Source organism: Scomber japonicus, chromosome 13, assembly GCF_027409825.1.
Source record: "Scomber japonicus isolate fScoJap1 chromosome 13, fScoJap1.pri, whole genome shotgun sequence".
Lineage (NCBI taxonomy): Eukaryota > Metazoa > Chordata > Actinopteri > Scombriformes > Scombridae > Scomber > Scomber japonicus.
In genome coordinates, this window is record NC_070590.1 from 24,517,289 (window position 1) to 24,532,169 (window position 14,881).

At 42.9% G+C, this 14,881-nt stretch overlaps 1 protein-coding gene across 1 annotated transcript in view; it reads right to left on the bottom strand.

The window, feature by feature from the left end:
* The window catches only part of srrm3 (serine/arginine repetitive matrix 3), a 72,734-nt gene that overhangs the window by 25,034 nt on the left and 32,819 nt on the right, over nucleotides 1–14,881 (bottom strand). Inside the window, exon 2 of the mRNA XM_053332212.1 lies at nucleotides 9,425–9,726. Coding sequence (XP_053188187.1) covers nucleotides 9,425–9,714 — 290 coding nt within the window. The 5' untranslated portion in view covers nucleotides 9,715–9,726. The remainder of the gene's footprint in view (nucleotides 1–9,424; nucleotides 9,727–14,881) is intronic.

Consider the following 14,881-nt stretch of genomic DNA (forward strand, 5'->3'; position numbering starts at 1 on the left):
TTCTCAATGAGAATATCTGTCTTTTTTTCACCCTCAGATACATTGTGGCTGTCAGTGGGTACAACAGCAGAATATCAAAAGGGTTTTTATTGAGATTTGGGTGCAGAGCATAATGAATGTATCAAATAGTCTTCCGCACACAGTCTTTTATATGTACAGCTGTGGGCTCCTAGTTTGTGAATAACACAAGTAAGCAGCTTTTGACCACAAGTTTGCCTCTACCACAGCTATAGGAGTGGTGAGAGCTCTGCAGAGGGAGACGATAATAATTCAACCACCCAGAGAATGAAGTAACTTCTGTCTTATTCTATTCTACAGATTCTCAAAGGATTGATATGCAGGTCATCACAAGGCCTCTTCAGTGCAGCGTACACCGAGATGATCTCTTGGTGTATTCACGCCATCCTCGCAACAACTCCACATTCTGCACAGGCTTTGGTAATGAGCTGTAATAAGCTACAGTATAGAGGCAGAGACACATGAAGGGTACAGAGGAGGAGGAGGAGGAGGAGGAGGAGGAGGAGGAGGAGGAAGGGGAGGAGGAAGGAAGGAGGGAGGGAGGTAGGGAGAGAGAGAATTAATAAAGCTGTGAAAGTGTAGCCAGGAGCCAGACATCAGACTGACTGGAAGCCTCTACCATTAATAATACACTTTAATGTTGATATCAAATTCAACAACAACAGTGCATGTGTGTGTGTGAGGTGTCTGGAATGTGAAAGTATGCTCAGATAAGAGAAACACTGCTTGTGCCAATATTCATGATGTATTGAGCAAGTATACAAAAATATATTATTGATAAAATAAACTATATATGAAACTACATGGCCCAAATGTATGTGGACAGCCAAAAACAATAGGTATACTATTCTATAACAGCCTCCACTCTTCTGGGAAGGAATTGGGCAAGATGTTATAACTCGGCTGCAGGGCATCAGTGAGAGTGGGGACTGACATTAAGGGGATAAGGTTTGGCTCTCAGTTGGTGGTCCAAGTCACTCCAAAGGTGTTAGGGTTGAGGTCATGTTTCTGAGTTCTGTGTTACTTTAATCCCACATTAAACTCTGACTATATTTACTCTAGAGTTTCCGAGTTGTTTTTGTGGACACCTCTGCCCACAGAAAAGCACCTGAACAATAAACCCACCCTCAAAGAAACACAGTTTAATCTTTTCTTTGTTCTCTTTTTAGTCGCCAAACAAACAAAGCTGCACGTCATGGCCAACATCCGCTAAAAAAGTAGGACAAACACAACTTAGCTGACCAAGTCATTATTTCACAGCCTGTTACACTCGGGACACTATTTTCAGTAAGTTCTGTTTTGGGGCAACAACAAAAAAAAAACCCTAAAACACACCTGGGTAGAGGGCTTAAACGAAGAGGAAAAGTTTAGGAATTTAACCAGCTTAGTGCAGTCGTACTCTCAGATAACTATTCATGTATAGACACACCATTGTCTAACAAATAATTGAACTTCATTGAAATGGAAAGACCTACAGGAGCCCAAACTATGAAAAACAACACCAGAACGCATGTGGATTACTATAAATTTGGCCATGTAGTTCATTTTTCTTTTATTTATAGGAGATAACATCTGACACATGCCATTCGCAATGGGTAAAAATACAGTGGAACTGTCCATCATTCAGTGCTGAAATATACACTCTTACTTAGCAACTGGGTTTTTCTCTTTATTCGCAGTTCATAGCAGGACCTATTCTACAAACTGGATTGTAAATTAAGCAGTGACTCATCTGAGCATGGAAATGTCATTTGTCTGAGGAGTGTTTGCTCTCCTCACATTAAATACATACACACAGGTACAGATACTGTGTATCCTGAGCAGGGTGCTATCGGTGCATTGACAGTGCAGAGAAAAGAGATTAGGAGAAGTGTGATGGAGAGCTGAAATAGCTGGAAGATGGCCCAGCCCGATGTGACAGTGCCATCGGGTCCCACTGTAAAGGCAATCTCTCAGCCCAGCAGCTGTCAACTCAGCACAATGGAGGCCGTGAATACACACTTTATATTCATGGCTTTCCATGCGCGGAGCGGCACCCATCACCGTAAGTTAGCTGCTTCCCGACAACTCCGCAGCAGCCGCCACATGCTTTCAGCTGTCTGTTTTGGATCAAAGAAGAGTGTACAATAGGTAAAAGGTTGAGGAGGCTCAGCAAAGAGCCAGTTCAAACAGACGCCGGGGCTGCAGCTCTCTCTCCTTCACATTGTGCTGATGATGGTAAGGATGTCAGAGCCTGCAGCTATCTCTGTTGACACTTCAGCGAAAGCAAGAAAACGGGGGTGAGAACCTGTGAAGCTAAAGCCTCTGTTGACATATGACCCACAGAATCTCCTCCTCCTCTTTCTGCCTCTCGTTCTCATCATCTTTGCCTTCTCTCTCACTTCATCCTCCCACTGAATTGCTTCGTTCTGAAGCTCAGCACAGCTTCGCAGCGTGAAGCAAAGCAAAGCAAAGTTGGGGTTGATCGGCGTAGGCTACTAAACAAAGTCAGATAGTGTACACTCAGCGGTGGTGCTGCTTCAACAAAGAGCCTGAGGTTTAGAAGTATGGGCCGGAAGAATCCCCCCACAGCCCCTGAATGCCTGCAGGAACCTGGCGAATGGCTGGCAGGTTCACATACAGATAAAATCTATGTGGGGAAAAAGAGATCTAAAGGAAAAAGCCCTTATTCATGTGAGAATGCAAACTCTTTCTTTCACCGTGACCAGACTTTTGAGTTGCATTTAAAGAAGTTAGGGAGAAATCCATAGTGAGCGCTGAATCAATCTGTGTAAATGGCCACATATCGGATGTTTGTCAGAAGCTATTAGGATGAGCACACTGAAAGAACGCATCCCTCCTCTGCACATTTAAACTGAGTGTGGCATTTGTGTATTTTCATTTATCTGTGTATTTGTGTGTGGTTATGTGTGTGTGTGTATGTGAGGTGGGGACTGTTCAGGCCAGAGTTTAGCCAAGTGGAGCCAAATGAAAGCCATTTAGTCCAGGCCCATTGCCTACAGCATGCAAAGTCCCGGTGATTTGGGTGGAGAGAGAGACAGGGGATATCGATCAACGCGAGGGGCTCCCCGTCACCCCGTCACCCCCAGCTGTGAAAAATCACCACGATTAAAGAACTTGATTGGAGTAATTAGACAGCTCCGAGCGCCCTCAGACCCCCCCTATTAAGTTGCAATCCTGGAAAATGAATAGTTGTGGCCCAAAGGCCGGCCTTACGCCGATAACCATCGATTTGATAAGGACGTGCCTGTATGTGTGGGTGTGTATTTGTGTGTGTGTGTGTGTGTGTGATGTCTGAAGAGCTTTTTTTCCCCCACAAGTCGTCCCCAGGCACTGCTGTGCACCTATGAAACGCTGCAGCCATCAATCCCGCTGCAAAGAGTAAAGAGAGGTGAAGGGGATGCCAATGTAGTTAGTAAGATTGAATGGTGCTGGGAACAAGACAAGGCAAATCTGAAAACACCCCCACATTTCTATTTCAGAGGCAGAATTAAACGACCTACCGAGCGCCACACTGAGATGGTTTGAATCTCAGGTGGAGAGGATTTTTAAATGATGCACTTTACAATCATTGATTTCCTGGTTAGATAACAGATAGCAGAAAGAGAAGAAAAGAAAGTCTGTCTCTGACTGTATAAAGCTGCTGCTCTTTTCACCTGCCCCGCACTGTCAGCAGATCAATGGTAAAAGCAGCATAATCTGTTCTGTCATTGCCACTCTTGCTGATTGCTGTCTAAGACCTTGTGGAACAACAGCATTTTAAGCCCTTCTGTCGAGAATGTTACCTGCTATATTGCCTTGACAATGTGTAAAATGGGTCGTTCTCCCGCTGAGATGCTTTCCCTTCCCATTTCCAGTCTTTCAGGACACAGGCTAATCGTCTTATGTCTTCTGACGCAGTCTTTGGCTTGCAGGGAAACCTCTATCAAAGCGGAGATAGTTATTTGCTCTCGCTTCAGAGGCTCTCAGAGCATCTCTCTTAATAAGATTCCAACTACTCACACACCTTGCCATTCAAAAAAGTCTCACTGCACATGTCACTAAAGCAATACCACAGCAGCAGCAGTAGCAGCAGCAGCCAAAATGCAGTAAGTTAGCTCTCAGATATAAAGATATAAACTTCTTTTTTTGTATCAGAAATAATTTGTTTCTGTGCCTTCATAATGTGGAGATTAATTTATGCATCCTTGTGTTATGTTGTCTGTTTTCCTTGTGCTAGGCTACACCTCTCCGCTCTGCTTTAAAACAACAGATACATTTTTCAATACACACATGCACATCTAATTTTTCTGCTTGGTGAAGCAGGAAGAGAAATATCTTCCTCTTCTTTAGAATAAATTCAGCGTTCCCCCTACACACAGTTTCATGCATGCATGAGAAAGCCTGAACACACGTTGTGTTGTGGATGGACAATATCATCTTTTTGCCTCTCTGAAGCCAACCTTTTGTCTGTGTGCGTGTGTGGGGACATATGTGAGATGTATGAAGGGAGCCTCTGCGATGCCTGCAGTTTAGACTGAGTGAGGCGCCACAAAGAGAGCTCATTAAAGAGCTGGAAAAAGACTCAGACACAACAGGAGCTCAAATCATGCACGATCATTATGCCTCAATTAGCGTGGAAAAACACCCCTGAAATAGAGTCTGGACCCTTGCATGCAGAGCAGCCCATGGGCTTGTAATCAGTCAGTGAGCTATGTCAAAGTAGATGGTAAGAATTTGTTGAAATATTCAATATATGTGGCGTGATTTGGGATTTTGTTCCAAGAGCTACTCTCACAGATCATGCCTTCTGCTCTCCCCACAGATGAGCTTCAAGTCATGTCATGGCTTGATGTATGCAACCTTCAGCCCATCTTAAACCCCTTTCACACATGCAGTCTATCCCTGAAACGTTCAGGAACATAACCTGCATGGGGTCATGTGTGAACAGGAGCAATGTTCTCAAGTGTGATTTGATAACCAACAAGCAATACAAGTTCTTTTATTGCAAACAAGCTCCCTTTTTCCAAGAATAGCTGGAAACTGAACAGATTCAGAAATACATTATAAGAAGAAAGGCACCAGACAAAAACAGCTCCTCTCCCACTATGTGCCAGAAAATATGGTAAGAGACCATGGATGTATAAAGAAAACTGGATACAGTGTCAGAGGTGGTGCCCCGTTCACTCCTATGAGAGTTGTTCTTTGACGCATGAAGCCCAAAAAGCCACTTCCCGCTGAATTGAAATTACCTGGATGGCCCATAGAGAATGTGCACCATCGGAGCAGGCTAACTTCAGCCCTCTGCTAACTTGAATGGTATAAAAATAATTGAATCGTGCAGCTCTTATAGACTTTCTAAATGTGATCGGATTGAATAGATCAAACTATTGAGTGCAAGAACAATGCTTTTTGGGCCCAAGGTGGACCCAGAAGTTGTAATTCCGTGGTTTGGCCGATATTTTAAATTGGCTTCAAAACTTGGTGCACTTCCTTGAGGCTTGAAAGAGAAATCTTCCACTGCATACATGTCGTCTTCTTTTGTTTTCTTTTTTCCTCTGAGTTTTATGGTGGTTGGTATCAGTAACTCTTGCATTATCGCCATCTACTTAACGTGGACCTTGGCCTATGTATATGTAGCACGGCTCCTGAATGTATACTGTACATGTGTGAGTGATGCAAATCACTAGCCGTGACTGAAAGGTTATCCCAGTAATGTACCAGGAACTATGTGTGAAAGAGGCTTTATATACATGAAAGGGCATACATGTTCCCTGCAGTGGCGGAGCAGTCAATGCCCCAACATTTGGGGGTTGCTGGCTGGATGATGACTTAAATGAACAGACTTCTTTAATTGCTGAGGCTGTCTAATTAGCTCCTAGGGTGAGGCCATCACTCGTGACAGACTATTTATCCTGGTCTTGTCTCAAGAGCAGAGCACAGCTGGGTTGGGGGGGGGCTATATAAAGGGAGGAGGGGAATGTCTGCCGATATGACCCACCCCACCCCCGGCCTAATCCTTTACCGAGGCGTCAGTCAGGACTCAGGGGGTGACGTGGGGCCTAGCCTGCTGGCTTAAATCCACAACAAATAAAAAAAACAGACTCCAGCCACCGTCTTAATTGTGTCTAATGCCTGGCATTGCCCCCCCCCTCTCTGTCCCTGTGTTTCATCCCCCACTCTATCCCTTAATCCTGCCCACATGCACACACACTCTCTCATTTAAAGAGGCACATTAGAAATTGGAGAGGCAGGGGGAGATGTGCTGAGCCAAGCTGGCAAATGAGAGTCGCCTTTTATTATAGCTTAACAAGATGACTTGAGTCCGCCCAGAGGCTGAGTGGCCGTCGTCCTTTAAGTACGACGTTCTGCCAGCCAAGCCTGTGCAGTCTGATGAGTGAGCGGAGCTGGTCAGCACGGGTGTCTGGTCTCCTTGTATTCTGTCATCATTAGCTGAGCGGCTGCCTGCCTCTGCACTGTTCCACTAGACATCACGACTCTTTTACGTTACTCTCAAACCAGGACCAACTATGTCTACTAGAGGCCACGAGATGAGGGACCTTGACAGATGGCAGAAGTGTACATCCCTCTATCTCTCTTCTTTTTTTGTAAAGTCCAGCAGTTTCTGTTCAGCTACATCAATCTGTGGTAGCCCTGCAGCCTTAATGAGCACCCACTGGCTGACAAGTCCAGTCATGCTCTGGGAAGGAGGGATAGGGAGAAAAATGAGTGGAAGATAAGGGAGGGGATGTGTAATCATAGACTGTAAAAAAATAATGGATGTAGCCGTCACCCATTGGTTTGTGGACTCCTGCATATTTGCATTTTGACCATTGCCATCTTGGATTTTTGGAGCCATGATTGACCATATTTGAAAGTGATAGTGGAATTAACCCTAACACTAGCTGCTTGCTTTGTTAGTACGGTACATTTAAAGTCTACAGTTAACTGTGATAATGCTAATTCTAATTCTCACTACTGAAAAATAGGGCTTGAAACCATTAAATGTATGTGTACAAAATGAACTTACCGCAAAAAACGGAACATCTGACTGCTTAGAAGAGCAAGTCGAGTTTTAGGTGACAAAAATTTAACAATTAACTTTCATGAATTGAAACATGCTGTGAAATAGCGACGGCTATGGCTGTGCCTACGCTGTGAATCTGGGGTTAAGCCATGGTTACGTTACTTAACCAACATTGTCACAGTGGTTACAACTTGCCATAAAGTAGTCACACCCTAAAGCATACCCTGCTTCATCGCCTATTTTACTCTACAGTATATGGGACTATAATTTACAAAATGAACATCATGATGTATTAAAGAAGACTTGAAACAAGCGTTTGAGACCATAAACTTATTAGGAAGCTGTTTACTGAGGTAATGAATCAAGCAAGAAGTAGTTCTCAAAGACTTCTATACAATCTGACTTTTTGGAGCCAGTGGAATCGGCCCCTTGTGGCCGTTAGAGAGAATGCAGTCACTTCCATAATGGCTTCACTTTTCAAACCCACAGCTACCCCAGTTGAGTGTAATCTATCTCCACCATTAAAAAAAAATCCCAACAGGGGCATTGATTTAATTCGTATCCTAAATTGGTACGATCAGCAGGGGGTAGGTAATGACCAAGGCTTGGTGATATCATAGTAGGTATAACTGATTATGTTAGGTTTTTAGAGATTTAAGAGCATTCAAGTCCCCTCTCGTATCAAGCTTTGATTTTTAAAAAAAACCTCACTAATTAGCTTGCCCTTTATTCAATTAAATCACCCTTTGCTAATCTATTAAGGGTTAGCCGGCTTTCTATAAATGACGAATGAGAACTGTATAAAATGTCATGAGGTATCAGTGGGGAAGTGAGCTTCACAGAACTCAGCATTAATTACACTCTCAGCTAGCCTGGAGTTTGCCTGCGAGCTGTGGTTATTCAAGCAGTATTGTGTTTGTGTGTCTGTGTGTGTGTGTGTGTGTTGGTGCAGATCAGCCTGAGAGAAGCCCCGGGATTGTAGATTTGGGCCGACTGCAGTCACCACAGTGTTAGTATGCACTGAGCTCTTCATAACTTTGTGCTGGGGGACACAGATCATGCTAATGAAACAGACTAAGCCGAGCTGGCCTGTGTTCTCCTCGACTGTCACTATGGCAACCTCACTAATAACCATTACTTGAGGATAAGGTCATTAATGCAAAGTTCAAGTGTTGGCTGCAAATATGCAACAATGTCAGGGATGAGTAATGCTGCATTGGTGACACACACAAGATTGTGAAGCGTAAAAGGTCGCTGCTGATGTATGAATCTGCATGTATTTCCATGTAAGAACACTGGAAACAGTGTTTGTGTTCCTGTGTGGCATTTTCATCTGTGAGGTGAAATGCATGCTAGATGGTGCAATCTTATTTCTAGGGTTTACTGGGAGTTGTTGCGCCTACTGTACCTGCTCCAGTGGTGGAGTATGGAGTATTCAGATCCTTTAAGTACAGCAAGAAAACAGTACTTAAATGAAATGTAATTAAAGTATTAAAGTAAAAGTACTTGTATGGTCCCTCTGACTGATATATTATCATATATGACAGTTCTGATACTCAAATATGTTTTCAGTTTTTGGACTTTTTCACTTAATCATTTTAACATTTATTGAAATGAAACCATGTGAGAAGTTTAGAGGGAAAATCACTATTTGATGGAGCTGTCAACAACTCAAAGACATCTGAAATATTACTCTGACTATACATTTCTTTTTGTAAGACATCAGAGCACCACACTGACCTAATGTGCTATCTTCCAACCAAATGTATTTAATCACCCACACAAAGACATTTCGTTTAATTTATGGCAGATTTGTTCCTCGCTGCTCTCTCCATCACATAATTATCAGAGCATCACACAAGAATGTGCTGCTTTGGAAGGGAATGGGGAAAAAAGAGAAAGCAACAACAACAACTACTGATTACATATTTGTGCTGATTCTAACCCATTTCCATACCATGCTGTTCCAAATGGCCCAAACACAGCTGCCATGCACCATTTCTTAACAAAAACAGACCCCATTATACACACACACACCCTACACTCCTCTGCAGGGGCTTGCTTTTTCTTCTTCCCAATATTGCAATGAAAATGACTCTTGGCAGGCAGCACATTTTGAATGTAATGTTTTGGTGCAGCTTGTGAACTCTACATCCCTGCAGGTACATACCTGTCAATGTCAAATTCTCTACTACACCGAGAGAGCTTTCATGGCTTGCACTCTAACCAGCCTCCCAATAACTGAATTGTAAAGAAAAGATAAACAACTATCGTTCCTCTGAAAACAGTAATGACAGTTGACATCAAACACCCAGTGCAGCTGGAGTGCTTACTCGCTCGTTGAAACAACATTCATTCAGTGCACCTTTAGAGGTTTTTGTGCTCATTCCATCTACTTACCCCTGCTCCTCCATCATCTCTTGGAGCTCCATACATTTGAGCTCTACTCTCCTCTTCCTCTCATGGTCCAGGATCTCTCTGTATGGCTTTTTCACCAGGACTGGCTCGGCTTTGGGCTCCTCGTCCTCCTCCGTACCTGGCCGGCCCTCTTCGGTTTTGGCTTGGAGGCCTGCAGTCGGCGTCGGCCCTCCTGATCCTGCAGCTGTTCCCGCTCCTGCTCCGGGGACCACCGGCTGGGCCATCCCGTTCGCACCATCTTTAGGAGATGGCACCCTTGCCGCATCGTACATGATGACCGTTCTCTGTGGAGACAGAAATGATGAAGAGAAATTGTCAGCTGAACACCAGGCGGTCCAATGAATTTTGGCAGCCTTCGACAGTCTCATTTCAGCTTAATGATTTAACGTCCAATTTTTCCAAGAACCCTCATTGGGGAGGATTTTGGTTGTCAGTTTACTAAATTCTATGCACTGTTTATGAAAGTGTGAGAGAGTAATTCTTATACACAAGACACACATTGAGTAAAGTAAAATAGAAATGTAGGATATTTTTCATTCTGAAAACTGTGTCGAATCTCATAAAGGACTCCCGTTCCCAAAACCCCAAATCTTTCCATTCATACACACCCACATTTTGTCCGTACAAAATCGCATTTGGATGGACAACAAGCAACAAACTGTTAGATATCGGACGATACACAGTGAAAGGTGAGCCGTGTGTGATTTGATGTTAATGTCTCTGGACAGGCTGCATCGTTTCTGCCTGAGTTGAGCTGTACCCTTCGCTAACACGCTCACACACATCATCATACTGCATACACACACACACACACACTTTGGATCATGAGTACATTTAGACATGCATTGCTAGCGACAGTGCTGGCAGCAATGTCTGCTCCATGAGTCAACAGCCCAGTACTGCCCACAGGCAGGTTAGGGGGGAAGAGAGTGAGCTGAATTCCTGTATAAAACTCCAAATTGAAGCTGTAAACCTAAGTCGCATTGTACACCCTACATACATCATGAGAGTGAAAGGAGGATGGGAGTGCAAGATACTAAGCAGCTTAACTACACAGGATGGGAGATGTGTATAGCAGCAAAGCAGGCAGCTGTGGAGAATATGGACAGTGTTCATCTTTAAAATTGTATCAACCCTGAATGCATTCTTGATGAGGTTGACATTTTGGTGAATAAAAAGTCATCTTGTACAAGTGCTGCATGTACCGGGCTCTGATTAAGATGGATCGTCCTGTTAGGGCCAGCTTGAAACATGCAGGAGGAGAGGAAAGCCTTCACGTGCCCAGCAGTCTCGGCTGCCCAGCACCGCTCCTCTCCCTCCACAACTAATGGCTTCATTTTTCACTGAGGAGCCAAACAAGCTCAGCCAAGCCACTTCATCACTGTCGCACATGGCAAAGCCTGAGACAGGATGACACCGAGGCTGGATGGACAAAAAACCTCCAGGACCTTCCAGGCACATTCTCATCCCAACTTATTATCGTGAGTGTGCAAAGCAGCTTGTGCCAAGCAGGCGGGCGCTTCTCTCCATTTGTGCTGGTTTTCTGGAAGTCTTTGACTGGTTAATGGTGATGTGCTTGTTTTTTCGAGTGCTGCTTCGCTGGTAAACGAGCCATGGATCTGCGCGTAGCCACACGGCTCAAGGCTGACAGAACAGGTGGCAGGACAGCAGGAGGCTTCGTCACTGAATCTATTATACAGTAAATCAGCACTTGATATTCCGTGACAGCAGTCTCTCATCTGCACACACTCATCACAAAGCAACGCTATAGAAGATTCCAGGCAGAGAGCTTCTCATCAATCATCTCTCATCAAAACAGACTTCAAATGACATTTTAGGTAGGCAGAAACATCAGAAAGGCCTCAGATATGAGCTTGGAATGAAGTAAATTTACACAACCTTGTTTTCTATGAATTACTCTGAAATGTCAGGGTGGAATGGTTCTTCCTGCTTCTTGCCCTTCCAGTTTTAATTAAACCAGCTGGTGAGTGGCTGCTGAAGTTTGCTTAGGTCTGGATCTTTCAGCCAGAGGCGAGAACCATGGCTAATCACATTTGCGCTGGACATCATGTCTTGGTCACTGGGTCGCTCCAGGTAAGAAACCCTGCGATTTTCACCATATGTGCTAAATCCCAACACAAGAGGCTGTTTGAAATTCAGCTGTAACGAGCTTATTCAAAACGGAGATATTATCGTGAAATCTGCCGGAAAAGACCCTCCCATTTCAAATGAAATTCTCCACAACACCAGATGTGGGAGTCCAAAGCTGCAGGCCAAGCCTCAGTCTGTGTTAAATCCATTCTGTAACTAGAGAGCCCTCTCATTATACTAATGCATCATTCCACTGCCTTCCCCTTTTGTTCCCAAGGGGAAGGGGGAGGGATGCAAAAAAATCTGTTCTCTTTCAAGTTAAAACAACTAAATCATTTAATTGTGTAATGGAAAAAAATCAGAGCAGAGAGGGAGGCTTGTCAGTGAGCTGATAAGGCAGAAGAGCACATTCTTTAATTGTGTGCGAGTCCTCTACAGGGACTGAAGGTTATCTGGAGCCACTGTATTAATGGTGGCATCAACCTCCTCTGCTATTATTGCAAGGGCGTGTAAGACTGTCACATCCCAGCAAACACTGTTTGTAATTAGTCATTATACCAAATGAAGCTGTCCTGCCACATGCTCTGAGTGTCAACATCAGTTATAATGTGGAATTTCAACATTCAATATTTTGGAGCAGTGACACTAATAACAGGTTCCTTCTCTCAATCGAGTGAGAGAAGATGGTTCCTGATGTCTGCTCTTAACCTTTGCCCGTGGTTTTCTGTGCTGTCTGCTTGATTGGATGCTGCTGCTGTGTCGGCACTACAGCCCGTGTTCTGCTGACATCACGACTTATACAACAAAACAAGCCTGTAGAGTAAAATAACACAATCAAAGCGAATGTGCCCTGAATAAATTACCAAGGTTCGCTGTTATTTCCATAAGAGCATCATGATCTCTGTAATACACAGTCGCTGGTAACCCACACAGGGTTGACTCATCTGATACATACAGTAGATGGATTGCGCACTTAAAGCCCAATTACTAAGGATAACATTCACCGTGGCCACACAGTGAAGAAATCTCAGTGTCATTAGGAATCTAATGTTGCATTAGGCTAATGAGACATTGGAGAGGGGAATGCCTGGACTTCAGCCACAGTGTGATTATAGTTTTTTATTTCTTTTTTATTCCACAGGGGGATTTGATCTAAATATATCATGATCAAAAAGTCAATTGCATCATTTGTACAACACCCTGCGAGCTGTTCTCTTTTGGGATATTTGATTATTTTTCCTGTCTGCCTCCGTAGATAGATAGATTAACAGCTCAACGCCTTCATCATCAGAAGCTAATTTACACAAGGAATCAACTGCAGAGGCTCCTAAATTGGGAGAAATGAAAGCAGAAAGCAGGTCAACGATTTCCTGTTTCTAATGAAATGATTCGGTTAGTAATGTAATCTATCACCAATACAAATTGTACTGATGAGAAAAACCTGCTTAATACATTAACTATGACAATATTGCAAATTGCACTACATTTGTTTTCATTTAATTGCAGTGAAAACATAAATATAATTGCCAGATATGCAATGTAGAATAATATAAACCAATTACTAGTGGTTGAAAGTGATGGAAAGTACATTCACTCAGGGTAAATGGGGCGCCTTATTTAGTTTCACTTGTAGAAGTTGTTAGCAGTCCTGAAAAAAGATACACTTAGCCTCTAAACTGGTTCCATTTAACTTCCCCCTCCACTCAAAAATGTGTTTTGCTTGTTGTCACTTCAGTTAGATGTTTGAGCTTCACTGTGCAGAATAATGTATGTGCAGAATTTAACACTAGAAGGCTGTTTTTATGTTCATCTGCTGACGAGGGAAACCTAGGAGCCTCATTTATGACTACATTACATTAGATTATTACACACACTGAGAATGGACTTTGGAGTGAAGTATCCAGCAGTTAAACCTTTTAAATGATAAATATTGCATATTCATAGAGTCTGGAGGAAGAAGGACAAGATTTAATATAAACAATGTTTAATAGCACAAATGTGTTTTTTCTTCTTTCCTACCCATGTGAACGTATGGAGGGAACCACTGGACAAAAGCGCTTAACTGTACATACAGAACCACACCTTGGCATTCACTTGAACGATGACGTGTGTCCAAACTCGTGACTGGTGCTGTATGTAAGTTTGGGTAACATCAACAATCTTATATGCGACTATGACAATATAACCCTCTGCTGCAGCTTGGTGAGGAACATTCAGCAGAAACAATAAGGGGAAATTTCCAACTTAACACAGACTGTAACTTAGAAAGATACTCACTCGGTTTTGCTAACTCAGACTGTGGAGGCTTAATTTTAGCTTCATCTAGACTTTAGAATGCAATTTTGCTCAGATTTTGTCTCTAATCTCTCACAGCGTAGTCACGTTCTGTGGAAATAGCTCTAGGCTCAGAATGGAAAGGAGATGTTACGCAACCAAGACCCATTTCCATACATACATACATATCAGCATGTCAGTATATAGCACAGACCTTGACCTATCCTTTGAAATGCTACCTGTGCATTGATGCATCAAATAATGTCATACTGTATATTATAATACAAAAGGTAAGTATATTTCTCTGAATATACCTTTGTAGTTGCACTAAAGTAGCACTTAGAATGAGGGGCTTTTACTTGTAATAGAATATTTCTAAATAATTGGACTGGTATTTTTAAAGAAGGGTTTGAGTGCTTCCTGAGTACTTATGACAATTATTGTAATCGCTGTCAGTGGTATAGAGGGCGGAAGAGTTTATGATGTACTGTATTGTGAAAAACATGCAGCTCAGTCTGTAAACATTATGTTTTCATAGAGCAGCTTTTGTTACATGGTAAATCTACCCAGCAGGGCACTTTCAGTACAGAACATATGTACGGCCATCTGTATGTTCAATCTCAGTAGACCTGCTAATGTAAATACTGCAGATACAGCACTGAACTTATTACCACGGGAGAGAGAACAGATTCAGTATGTGCATTTCTTATTCTAACGATTATTCTTTGCCGTTTTAAATGGATACTGGGTGTCAGACACATACTGTATAGTATAGGTCAGTGGTTGCCTACAGGCTGCACTATATTGATTTATATATCTACCATTACGCTGACACAACATCAATATGGAAGGTAAAGATGTCTCTTAAGGACTGCTGCATTACTGCTGGCCACTGCAACAATCCAGCTACTTTGCGGGAATATTTTTACCTCCGTCTTATCATTCTGAAAGGTTAATGGATCTGACTTTGCAATTAAAAACTGAACAAAAACAAGAGCATGCTTCAATTGCTGTGATGTCTAAGAAAATCTTGGGCTTGTTTAAGTGGATTCCATTTCATCTGCCACACTCGGA